Genomic DNA, 13,167 nt, shown 5'->3' with positions numbered 1-13,167 from the left:
TGAAGGATAAAATTATAATAATTTAAAACTTTAATTTTTCCTGGAATAGCATTGAGTATCAAACAAACAAATCTGTAACAAGTTGTGAGAAGAAAGGGAAAACATTTTAGTGCTTTTCATGGTACTGTCTACTGGGTTTTTGGAGAAAAGGCCCCACTCCTAATTCTGCACTGGGCCCTATATAGGTAGCCAGCCCTGCTCTTAACTGCTCTGCTCCTCCTGAAGCCGGGCTCAAACCTCTCCGCAGTGGAACCCGCTCTGTCTACAAGCCCTCTGGGGACTCCAGCTGATTGTCGCTGGTGTCAAGGGCACCGTGGCTTTGGTGGCTCCTCTGCTGCTTCATTTGTGAAATCCAGAATTGGGCCAGAACTGATGCAGAAATAATTCAGGGGCTCCGAAAGTACTAGAGGAAGCATACTCGCCATAGTGGCAGACAACACAACTTCTCAATCCCCTTCTAGCCTTGACTTGGGGAAGCAGCCAAATGCTGGGCTGTCTCCTCTGGCACTGCTGGTTCTCCCTCTAATGAGTTCTGGAAGAAAGATACTTGCGGAAGACTAAACCTCAGCTACTATCCTTGACACCTGGGTTCCTCTCTACCCTCTTCTGCCACTCCGTGAACTGCTGAGCAGTTGTGAGTAGGCAGAGCAGGTGGAAGCTCCTGGCAACAGTGACTGATTTCATCAAAACTCTTCATGAAGAGTCCTGGAAAAGCAATGCTTGGGAGGTCTTGTTTTCATGGTACAGTAGAATCACTTCTTTAAAAAAAATGACGTGAGAAAGATAACTTTGGCAAATGTGCAAATATCACATCAAAAAACTGGAAACAAACTTTATAGAACTCTGATGAAGATGAAAAACTTTATAGAAAATTAAAAATGAGCAAAGCTAGATTTGCTTGTGGGGAAGGATATAAAAAACATAAAAATGTATCTTCAAGATTTTACATGGAACATTATAACCCATCAAATTGTGAGAGTGTTCAATATTCTCTAACAAAAATGAACTGATCTGAGTAAGGGTAATGCAAAAATATTCTAATGTAGTGCTACTACCCAACAGAACTTTCTGCGATGATAGAAATGTTTCATCATCTCTGTAGTGTCTAATACAGAATCCATCAGCCACACAAATATTCCCAATGTGGCTAATAAAACTGAGGAACTGAATTTTTAATATGGCTTAAATTTAGCTGCTTTAAAAGTGGCTACCAATTGAACAGCATAGTTCTAATGTCTCCTAGGTCAAAACCAGTGGTTTCTTTGGGGAACCTCTATAATTACTGCTGAGGGGTTGGGGGTTGGGGTAGAAAGAGAAGAAAGCTCTTAACAGATCTACTTAGTCACTTACATATAACCTTACATTCCTCACAGCTCCCAGGAGCAGCAGATGGCACAGCCTGCTGTGATGGGCATGCAGGAAGGATTCCTGGGGAGACCTGAGTATGCCCTTCCAATTCCTGGCTCAGGCCGACGGGAGTAAAAGGCCTAGGACTCTGTCATTCAGATGGGGAGAGGAATCGCTTCTCAGCCTTTTGGCTGAGATCAAGTGCAGAAGGAAGGAGGACTGTGGTTCCACACACAGACTCTGAGGTTGGGCCATGCCCAGGGCATCTGTGCATGGACATCACCGCTGTGGGGCAGCGGGGAGGCGGAGGGGGTTGCTCATTTCCGGACAGGGTTTCCAGACCCAGAGGAGGATTTAGAAGTGGAAGCAGAACCTGAGGGCCCTTTCTGGCCACCTGCAGGCTGTACAGGCCCTTTCTTTTTGGGGATTATGATCTTGTTCTTGCTCTTGAACACTTTGCTAGGATCCAGCTTGTTCACAAAGGAGTCGGTCTCTTCAGTGAGGAGGTTTGTGTTGTAGGTGATGGGTTTATACATGTTGAACCATTGCTGTAAGGCAGAGTTGGGACAGATGGTCAGACTTCAAAGGAGACAAGCATGTGCTCATGTTCTTTAGTGGAGATAGAGGGGTAGAGAGCTGGGGAGACGAGGCAGAGAGCACAAGTTTACATGAAAAACTGCCTCTAAAATCTATCAGCACTTCCTTTGGGTAAACAGGAAGACACACATTGCTTTACAGGGTCTTATAACCTTTAAATAGAGCAGGATGAGGACGAAGAATCTGAGTAACTAACTGTGCTTCCTTCTAATGTAGGGAGCCTGAGCCTGGGATGCTAGGTCCCCAAGGTACAGGGTATTATAGTGTCCTAACTGTTCTGCCCTCACACCAGCCTCTGCCCCTCGGGTGGACTGGGTGGCATCCTTCCCATGGGGAAAGAGCAGACCAAGACCAGAGCCGGCTCCGCTGAGGGGAGCTGCCTGCTCTCTTCCCTGCAGGCTTTCTGGGCAGCTGAAGGCAAAGGGCACCGACACTTATTGATGTTCATTGATAATAAGCACCCACTGTGTTGCCTGGATGGTGTCACCATCATGTGCCATTTGAGCAGGTGAGGTCCCCTTGATGGATACATTCAGGGAACTGAGTCCCTCATTTTTTGCCACCCAGTCAAAAGTTCTTCTCAACACACCTGGTGTTCTCAAAGAAGGCAGTCTATCAGCATTATCTGACATCTGTATGTTTAAAATGGTACCTAGATCTATAGTATAAATGATCCATCCATATTTTGAAATATCACATATCAATGAAAGAGACAAGCTCTCTATATATGGATAGGGAATGAGCTCCAGTGTGCAATTAAGTGAAAAGAAGGGTAGAACACTGTGAACAGTGAGTGTATCACACTTGTGACTTAGAGAAAAAGAATCCCAAACTGTATGCGTGTGTGCTTTCTATCCAACAACATAGCTCAGTGAGGGCACAAGAGAAACCAACAGCAGCTGCTGGTGGGAAGTGGATGGATGAGGAGCCACAGAATAAGAGACTGACTGTTCTCTGTTCTTGTGTGTGCGTGTACTGTGAATCCAAAACCAGCCATCAAACCTAAGCCCTGCCCAATTCATTAGAAATTAGAACTCCCCAGATGAGTCTGAGGACTAGCCAAGGCTGGGCACCACTTAATTAGATTAGTATAAAGTGCTGTTGTCCACCTGAATTGGAAGCAACTACTTTGCTTATTGAAAATGCAGGTTCCTGGGCTCTACCCAGATCTGCAGAATCAGATGAGGAAGTTGGGACTCTGCAATTTAGGCATTTCCTCAGAAGATTCTAATACCTTCTGGAGTTTGAGATGACAGGCAGTCCTCCCTTACCTTGGCCTGGGGGCTAATGCCATAGCTGGTGAAGGCGTACTGCCACTGGGGCAAGCCCAGGTGAGTGATGAGCAGGCGGTAATAGGCAGTAAAGGTGTCTGTGAGAAAATGCCAGTATAATGCTCTGTCCAGGAACCAGATCTCAGTGTCCTGTGCTAATCCTGAAACAGCAGGAAGAAGACATAAAGGAAGGGATGGCTTAACACTTCTTTCCTTTTATCTATAAAGTCAACATCTACTCATGGTTAAAACAAATTTCAACAGTAGAAGGAATGTAAAAGTTCCCAGTTTTCCCTTCCAACCTCCCAGCTCCGTTCTCCAGGGGCCACTGTCAAGGCTTTTTGGTATTCTTTTACGAGCTCTTGATCAGTCAGCCAACTGACCTATCGCTGGGCCCTGGCCATCCGTGCACTCAGGCTGCCTAAGCAGCACTGCTTTCCTGTATGGACGCGATGCTTCCCCTCCCCCAGCAGCTACAGGCTGTGGGTTCAGCCTTCCTGAGGAGAGACACTCTGAGCAGCCCTGGCTTTCTCAGGAGGTTTGGCAGGAATTAGAAGGAAACCACCCTTCTCCTGGGACTCCTGCCTGTGCAGTGCTGTGCTGGTTGAGCTGAAGCTCCTGCCTCTCACTTGCTTCTGACCATCCATCCTTACTTACCACTGTGGAGGTCTCTCCTAGCTCATCCCCTCATCTCATCTCCTCTCTAATGGCTGTGACATCTCCCTAAATGGCATCCATCCTCCAGTAACTTCCTCTTCTAGTTCTACTCGTCGTCACACTTTCACTTGAATCCTGCCGTATTTGTGCTAAATAACCTTAACTCCCCCCATACTTCCACAGAATGTCCAAACTCCTTCACCTGGCTTTCAAAACTCGGCATGAAGGGCTTCTGGCATCATCTCCCCTCATCCACAAGATGAATCAAGTGGCCAATGAACTAAAATTACCTGTTATTCCCCCAAAATCAGTTGCACTGTCCCATGGCATGTCTTTTACCCATTTGTTTGCGTGATGCCCCCTTTTGCCCCACCCTCACCACCCATATCTCATTCTGACCCATATTTCGGGATGCAGCTCAAAGGCTGCTTCACAAAGACCCCTCCAGCAGGAGATGGTCTCTCCTTCGCCCGGAGGTAAATCCTGGTGTGTCTTCTCACCCCTTCCAGGCAGAGGTACCCAAAGAGGGCTGGGCCTTGTCCACCTCTGGGACTGAGCTGCTGTCAGGGGGTGGCCACTGCACAGGAGGCCAGAGCCTTTTCCTCTTAGACTGAGGTCTAGTAATTCAGGTTTTTATTAGTTAGACACCCTTCATAAAGAAGTATAAGAATGCTTTTCCTTGATGCTTATCTAACTTGTGAGCCAGCTAGAGGAGTTATAAACAGAGTAACTATTTCTTTTACTTATTATTCACTTATTATCCTAATCTTATTACTCTGCAGTAACTCACAAATGACAGTACCTTAAAAAGACTCCAGTAATGGGCCTGGAGAGGGGGTGGCTCAGAGAGGACCTAAGGGGCTTTCTCTTGGCATCTACCCGAGACCCTGCAGCAGCTCAGGAGGTCAGGGAGGAGCGTGTCTTCTGTGTGATGGCTGGAGGGCAAGGTCAACCAAGGCCATTCCCAAACTACAGAACTGCTCCTGCCATGATCCTTACCTGGTTTCCCTCTTTTGTAGACGAGGCAAACCTTCCCATTCCCGTTGCAAGGATCCAACTCAAATATCACGCTGCGAGAATCAAAGTGAGGCTTCTCTGGATGGTTCTCACTGGCTGCAAACCAGAAGTTAATGGTAATGTTTAAACACACTCAGCTCAAACATACTCATCCAGCTTTGCTAGGATGAAAAAACAGAGGGCAAAAAAAGCCTTATCTCAAACATATTCTTAACTATCATTTTCGAATGTGGACCAAATGTATTGTCCGCTCTAAATGCCCTGGGTCTTGTTCTTGGTCTGAGTCTTCTGTCAGGGCTCTGCTGTTACAGATAGACAGTGTCACGAAATGCGGGGGAAGGTGGCGTGAGGACAACAAAGCGAACTTCCTGGGACACGTGAAGTCAGAGCAATCACAACAATTTCTTTTTCCCCAGATAACTGCTTTCCCCTCATTTATAGCACTTTATGATCTTTTGATTAGAATCCTGTTTCTTATGTCTAAAGTGTATATTTGCGATTATGACCCTATTAAAGTATTTTCTGTGCCTTCTGTCGATTATCTACTATACAACATTTGGCAAACTGTGCAATGTCTGAGTTCCTTAGATTACTTATTTTTAAGCAGTGATAATGTGTACCTAATAGAGTTTTCGTGAAAACTGTCAGAAATTTTATATAAAGCCCATACTCAATAAATATTAGTTACTGTTATTAATTAATAACAGTGTTAGTTAAGGGCATGAGTCCTAGGGTGGCTCAGAAGGTAAAGAATCTGCCTGCAATGCTGGAGACCCAGGTTCAGTCCCTGGGTTGGGAAGATCCCTTGGAGGAAATGGCAACCCACTCCAGTACTCTTGCCTGGAGAATCCCATGAACAGAGGAGCTTGCTGGGCTACAGTCCATAGGGTCGGAAAGAGTTGGACATGACTGAGTGACCAAGCACACATAAGCATAATATAATTGTGTGTGTGCGTGCTCAGTTGTGTCTGACTCTCAGTGACCCTATGGACTATAGCCCACCAAGGTCCTCTGTCCATGCGATTCTCCAGACAAAAGTACTGGAGTGGGTTGCCATTTCCTCCTCCAGGGGATCCTCCCAACCCAGAGATCAAATCCTTGTCTTGTGCATTGGCAGGCAGATTCTTTACCACTGAGCCACCAGAGAAACCCATATTATAATTATAACTTTATAATTAATGCTAAGTCTGGCTCTGTTAGAAATACCCTAGAAACCAAATATCATGGTGTAACAGAAAAAAAGATAAATTCTTAGAAATGCAAGCATCAGAAAACTCTCCTACTTCTTTCATTATAGCAATTATGCTATAAAGATTAGTATTAGTGACTGGGTGGAGAAGGTTTACAAACCTAGGAGAGATTGGATAAAACAGTATATAAGAATAATCTTTTTGATTTATACATATGCCTATGTAAATGTGTGTACAGTCACTCAGTCGTAGTAGACTGTTTGCAACCCCATGGACTGTAGCCTGCCAGGCTCCTCTGTCTATAGAATTTTCCAGACAAGAATACTGGAGTGGGTTGCCATTTCCTTCTCCAACCTATAGTGTTTCTTTTTAAAACATGGCTTTCCTCATCTCATATGGTCCTAGACACACATATAGGTATACATCTAAATTTTTTCAAGATTGTTTATTATATAAAAATTGGATACTATACAGGTTACCTAAATCTTAGCTTCTATATAACAGTACCATGTGGAAAGCCCTCTAAGGTTTGTAATTCTAATGTGTTAATGGCTGCCTGCCTGACTGTGGAAGTGGGTGCCCCCTAACTTGCCCTGCCAGCCCTCTACTGATAGGCATTCACCCAACGTTATTCTGCTGCAAATGCTACAGCAATCATCTCCGTACACGTCCTTTTGATCAAGTCCTTTTGTTATGTGGACAGACACCCACACAGTAGAATGGACATTGCTAGACTGCTTTTTGAAAAGGCCTTTGATTTTGAAAGAATTTAGAATGTCTGAAAGGGGTTTAGCATTCTAGGTTGACACTTTTCCTCTGAGTATTTTATCTTGTTTTAATCAACTGAATTTGTTTAAAGAGCACTTTCATTTTTTTTTATGTATCTTATTTTTTCCTCTGGTCTAGTATGAGTATTCTCTTAACTTTTTAAAATTGGTGTATAGTTGATTTATAATGTTAGTTTCAGGTGTACAGCAAAGTGAATCAGTTATATATTACCCTCTTTTTTAGATTCTTTCACCATATATGTCATTGCAGAATACTGATTAGTTTCCTACGCTGTACAGCAGGTCCTTATTAGTCATCTGTCTTATATATAGTCAGTCAGTCAGTCATTTCAGTCGCTCAGTCGTGTCCGACTGTTTGTGACTCCATGAATTGCAGCATGCCAGGCCTCCCTGTCCATCACCAACTCCCGGAGTTCACTCAGACTCACGTCCATTGAGTCAGTGATGCCATCCAGCCATCTCATCCTCTGTTGTCCCCTTTTCCTCCTGCCCCCAATACCTCCCAGCATCAGAGTCCTTTCCAATGAGTCAACTCTTTGCATGAGGTGGCCAAAGTACTGGAGTTTCAGCTTCAGCATCATTCCTTCCAAAGAAATCCCAGGGCTGATCTCCTTCAGAATGGACTGGCTGGATCTCCTTGCAGTCCAAGGGACGCTCAAGAGTCTTCTCCAACACCACAGTTCAAAGGCATCAATTCTTCGGCGCTCAGCCTTCTTCACAGTCCAACTCTCACATCCATACATGACCACAGGGAAAACCATAGCCTGGACTAGACGGACCTTTGTTGGCAAAGTAATGTCTCTGCTTTTGAATATGCTATCTAGGTTGGTCATAACTTTCCTTCCAAGGAGTAAGCGTCTTTTAATTTCATGGCTGCTGTCACCATCTGCAGTGATTTTGAAGCCCCAAAAAATAAAGTCAGCTACTGTTTCCACTGTTTCTCCATCTATTTCCCATGAAGTGATGGGACCGGATGCCATGATCTTTGTTTTCTGAATGTTGAGCTTTAAGCCAACTTTTTCACTCTCCACTTTGACTTTCATCAAGAGGCTTTTGAGTTCCTCTTCACTTTCTGCCATAAGGGTGGTGTCATCTGCATATCTGAGGTTATTGATATTTCTCCCAGCAATCTTGATTCCAGCTATGTTTCTTCCAGTCCAGCATTTCTCATGATGTACTCTGCATATAAGTTAAATAAGCAGGGTGATAATATACAGCCTTGATGTACTCCTTTTCCTATTTGGAACCAGTCTAGTAGTGCATGTCAATCCCAATCTCCCCATTTATCCCTTCCACTCCCCAGTATTTTATCTTGACTGAATTATTTCCAATGAGAAATATGCCATTATCCTTATCTTTTTTCCTTCGTATGGAACTGTCTCTTCCCATTAACAGCTTGTAAGATTTTCTCTTCATCCCTGATTTTGAGCAATTTGATTATGTTTCTTAATATTATTTCTTCATGTTTCTTGTTCCTAGCTTGTTGAGCTTCTTAGATATGGTTTAAGTCTCCATGAAATTGGTGTAGTTTTGAGCCACCATTTCTTGAAATATTATTTGCTGGCCCAATTACAGGGACTCTTTTCAGGGACTCCAGTTAGACATATATTACACCATTTGCTGTCCTTCAGTTCACTGATGAAAATTTCATGAAAATAATTTTTTAATTTCTTTGTGTTATTTTGGATTGTCTACTGTTATGTCTTTAAGTTCTCCAGTCTTTTCTTTAGCAATGTCTGTTATTGTTAGTCCCATCCAGTGTATTTTTCATCTCCGACACTAGTTTCATCTTTAAAAGATAAGTTTGGATTTGTTTTTTTCCTAACTTCTATGTCTGTACAAGTTTTTGAACATATTGAATATAGTAATGACTGTTTTAAAGTCTGTATCTGCTAATTCTAAACGGTATCTCAAATCTGGATTGGTTTCAACTAATCAATTTTTCTCCTCTTTACAGTTATATTTTTCCTTCTTTTTTGCATGCCTGCTAATCTTTGATTGGATGCCAGAAATTGTTACTTTTGCATTGTTGAGTGCTTTATATTTATTTCTACAAATATCGTTGAGCATTGTTCTGTGATAGTTAAATTATGTGAAAACAGATACTTTTGGTTTTTAGTATTCGTCAGGCAGAACCCAAGACAGTATTTAACCTAGGGCTATTTTTCCCCATTCCTGAGGTGGGACCCTTCTGAGTGCTCTATCTGTGTAATGAGGCATTTCAGCCTGGCTGTAGCAACAGGCATTCGGCCTGGTCCTATGTGAGCACCAGGCGCTGTTCCCGCTCATCACCGGGTGGTCTTGTCCCGGGCCTCGGGCAGTATCTTCACATGTGGGTGCTCATCAGTTCTCTGCTGAATATTTGAGGAGGATCCTTGGCAGTTCTCTAAGCAGCTCGTTCCTCCGTGTTACTCAGTCCTGTGAGCTGTCTTCATCCAACTGGACTCTTCGTTCTGTCTTCTTAGTTAACAGGTTCAACAGGTTCTGCTTGGGTTTCCCTCTCTATGCTGTCAACTGGACACCTTCAGATAATAAGCTACGGGTCACGTCATTTGTTTCCCATCATTCAGAACTCATCATCCTTCCCGGCATGATGCTATCTTGAAATCCATTGTTTTACTTTTTTTTTACCTTTGTTTTTGGTTTTTGTTCCAGTTGGGAAGATTGGTCTCTGCTATTTCATCTTGGATAAAATAAAAAATTCAGACTGTAGGCTCCTACCAAGTTTTAGCAGCCCTGACTGATGCTATCTGGGGTTCACCCTCAGGCAAAAAGTTACAAAAATAGGAAAATCATTCAGTGTGATTCCCTTCTGCCATTTGTAGATGCCACTCCAGTTTCTGCTTATATCTGGTTACTCTCTAGTCCTTTTAGGTAATTATCTTCAAAATTTCCTCAGAGTTTAGAGTATTATTTGCACAAGTTCTGATCTGTTTGAAAGATAGTATGCCTTATGACCAGAATCATAAGGTCAGATCTACAGTGTACCTGTTACTAGTTCTTTGTTGAACTTTTAGTTTTGTTTTATCTTCATTTGCACATTAGCACATTGTCTTATAGTTTGTGCCTAATAATTTCATCCTTGGGAGTACCAGTGGATCTCCTCCTGTTACATTATTTGTGCTAGTTCTTGTTCATGGTGTTGTGTTTATTCATGTGCCTGGTTCATATTCAGGAGGATTATTTTTGAAAAATTATTTATAAAAACAATGGGGTCTAGGATAATGTTTTCTTCTTTCAGGGAAGAAGTTTACTTTTATATAAGTTTTATATTGAGATATACTTCATCTACCATACCATTTACTCATTTAAAGTGTACAATTCAATGGGTTTTAGTGTATGTACAGAGCTGTGCAACCATTAACACAGTCAATTTCAGAACATTTCTCTAGAGTGAATGTCTGTCTGTGAGTGAATGCCAGGCCCCCTAGGATATTCATATGGAATCAAATTAGTCCAATTTGGGGATTTAACATTTTCTGGGATGCATGGGTGACTTACACTTTTCAGTCCATGTGAAAAGTGGTTATTTCTGGTTCATTATGTCTCCTAAGGTACAGCTCCCCACCGTGCTAACCGAAAGGGTAGGGTAGCTTTTGTGGGTGCTCTAGTTTGTAGATTCTACAACTCCATTTTATTCTCCTAGTCTCATATATGGGTCCAATTCTCAGCCTTTCATAGCCTCATTGCTTCTTTTGAAAAGGATAGTGTATCCTAGGCAAGAGCAACCCCAAACATTGAGCCTCTTCCCTGGATTTCTGTCTTCTTCTGGATGTTAATCTAGTGCTACCTCATCATCTTTTTTGCTCTTTGATGATTTTTTTATGTTGCCCGACTTTTCAGTTGTCTTCAGCAAGAAGGCTGCTCTGAATTACCTATCTGCCTTTACCAGGAGGTCTCTTCATCAGTTTACATATGCTCCTGAAAATAATACATAGGTGAGCTTTGCTTTTTATATCAATCTGATAGTCTCTGCTTTTTAAAAGGGAAATTCAATTCCAGCACACTTAATATAATGATCATTATTTTATTCCTCTTAATGTTTTGTTGCCTGTTTTATAATGTTTCTTTTCCCCTTTTCTTACTTTTACTCATATGATTCAACACTACCTTTATTAGGTTAGAGATTCTAAAGTAATCTTTTATTCCTTTAGTGGTTATCTTGCTTTTTGTTATGCTTGCATGACTGGATTCATACGATTCTACCCTTATTTGAAAATAATAGGCCATTGTTTCTCTAACCAAGTGTGGTAAGCAGAATTCTAAGATGGCCCCCAAGAGTCCTACTCCCTGGTATACACACCTTGTATAACCTCCTCTCCTGAGAGTAGTCAGGACCTGCAACGGTGGAGTAATGATTCTCTTGATTAGGTGACATTATGAGGCTACTGTAGTAGTAGCTGGTCAAGAAGCAAGCTACCATGTTGTGACTCATGTGGCTAGAATCTAAGGGCAGTCTAGATGAGCTGAGACTGACCCCTGGCCAACAGGAAAACAAGGACCAAGTCCCAGAAATGCAAGGAACTGCATAAGGTCAACCACCAGTGAGCTTGGAAGAGGGCCCTATCCTAGATGGCTTCACAGCACCAGCTGATACCTTGATTTTAGCCTGTTAAGACTCTAAGCAGAGGACTCTACTAATCTGTAGCTGAATTTTTAACTCATGAAAACTATTAGATAGGAAATGTGTGATGCTTCAAGTCAGTAAATTTGTGGTAATCTGTTATACAGGAAAAGAAAACCCAGACATTAAAGACACTCTGTTTCCCCCAAAGTATACTATTTCTTTCCTCCAGTAGGATGAGACCTTCCACTTTCTACTTCTTTTCCTCTTTGTCCTATGCTTTCTACTGTAAGGACTCTCTGGAATATTCTTGTATTAATGCTAGGGATACTGTAACAAAGTACCACATACTGAAAGGCTGGAACAGCAGAAATTTGTTGTCTCACACCTCTGGAGGCTACAGATCCAAGGTCAAGGTTGTTTCTTTTGAGGGCTGTGGAAAAGAATCTGTTCTGTGTCTGTCCCCTAGTTCCTGGTAGTTTGCTTGCAACTTTTGGTTTTGTGTTTATGCTTTCCTTGGTATGTAGAAGCAGCTCTCTGTCTCTGTCTTCATCTTTACATGACTTTCTTATGTACCTATATCTCCCAATTTCCCCTTTTAAAAGGTTGCCAGTCATACTGGATTAGGGCTCCACCTGACTCCAGTATGACCTCACCTGAACTACTTAAATCTGTTAATATAATGACCCTATTTCCAAATAAGGGCACAGTCTGAGGTAGTGAGGTTAGGACTTTAACATATGAATATTTGACACAATTTAGCCCATAACACTCTTATATCTTGCCTTTGTCCTATTTTTTAGGTTTAGCTGCGACAGTACATTTAAACATATTCCAGGCACTACGTCACCTCTTTTCCAAGAGTTCTTATGTAAAAATTGTATACATTCCTGAATTTTGTTTTTGTTCAGTTGCTCAGTTGTGTCTGACTCTCTGCGACCCCATGGACTTCCCTGTCCTTCACCATCTCCCGAAGCTTGCTCAAACTCATGTCCATTGAGTTGGTGATGCCATCCAACCATCTCATCCTCTGTTGTCCCCTTCTCCTCTTGACTTCAATCTTTCCCAACATCAGGTTCTTTTCTAATGAGGCAGCTCTTTGCATCAGGTGGCCAAAGTATTGGAGTTTGGCTTCGGCATCAGTCCTTCCAATGAATATTCAGGGTTAATTTCCTTCAGGACTGACTGGTTTGATCTCCTTGCAGTCCAAGGGACTCTCAAGAGTCTTCTCCAAAACCACAGTTCAAAAGCATCAATTCTTCAGTGCTCAGCCTTCTTCATAGTCCAACTCTCACATCCATACATGACTACTGTTAAAACCATAGCTTTGACTAGATAGACCTTTGTCAGCAAAGAAATGTCTCTGCTTTTTAATATGCTGTCTAGGTTGGTCATAGCTTTTCTTCCAAGGAGCAAGTGTCTTTTAATTTCTTAGCTGTAGTTACCATCTTCACTAATTTTGGAGCCCAAAAAAATAAAGTCTGTCACTGTTTCCATTGTTTCCCATCTATTTGCCATGAAGTGATGGGACCAGATGCCATGATCTTAGTTTTTTAAACGTTGAATTTTAAACCAGCTTTTTCACTCTCCTTTTTTACCTTCATCAAGAGGCTCTTTAGTTCCTCTTTGCCTTCTGCTGTAAGGGTGTTGTCATCTGCATATCTGAGGTTATTGATATTTCTCCTGGGAATCTTGATTCCAGCTTGTGCTTCATCCAGCCTAGCATTTCATATGAT

At 42.3% G+C, this 13,167-nt stretch overlaps 1 protein-coding gene across 1 annotated transcript in view; it reads right to left on the bottom strand.

The window, feature by feature from the left end:
• TPGS2 (tubulin polyglutamylase complex subunit 2) overlaps window positions 1–13,167 on the bottom strand; it is a 61,442-nt gene continuing 48,275 nt past the window's right edge. The window contains exons 5-7 of the mRNA XM_055559340.1: window positions 4,872–4,985; window positions 3,216–3,376; window positions 1–1,895 (exon numbers count right to left, since the gene is read on the bottom strand). Of these exons, the coding sequence (XP_055415315.1) occupies window positions 1,665–1,895; window positions 3,216–3,376; window positions 4,872–4,985 (506 nt within the window). The 3' untranslated portion in view covers window positions 1–1,664. The remainder of the gene's footprint in view (window positions 1,896–3,215; window positions 3,377–4,871; window positions 4,986–13,167) is intronic.

Source organism: Bubalus kerabau, chromosome 21 (assembly GCF_029407905.1).
Source record: "Bubalus kerabau isolate K-KA32 ecotype Philippines breed swamp buffalo chromosome 21, PCC_UOA_SB_1v2, whole genome shotgun sequence".
NCBI lineage: Eukaryota > Metazoa > Chordata > Mammalia > Artiodactyla > Bovidae > Bubalus > Bubalus kerabau.
The sequence above is the reverse complement of the archived record's forward strand: the minus strand, read 5'-3'. Positions and strand labels throughout refer to the sequence as shown.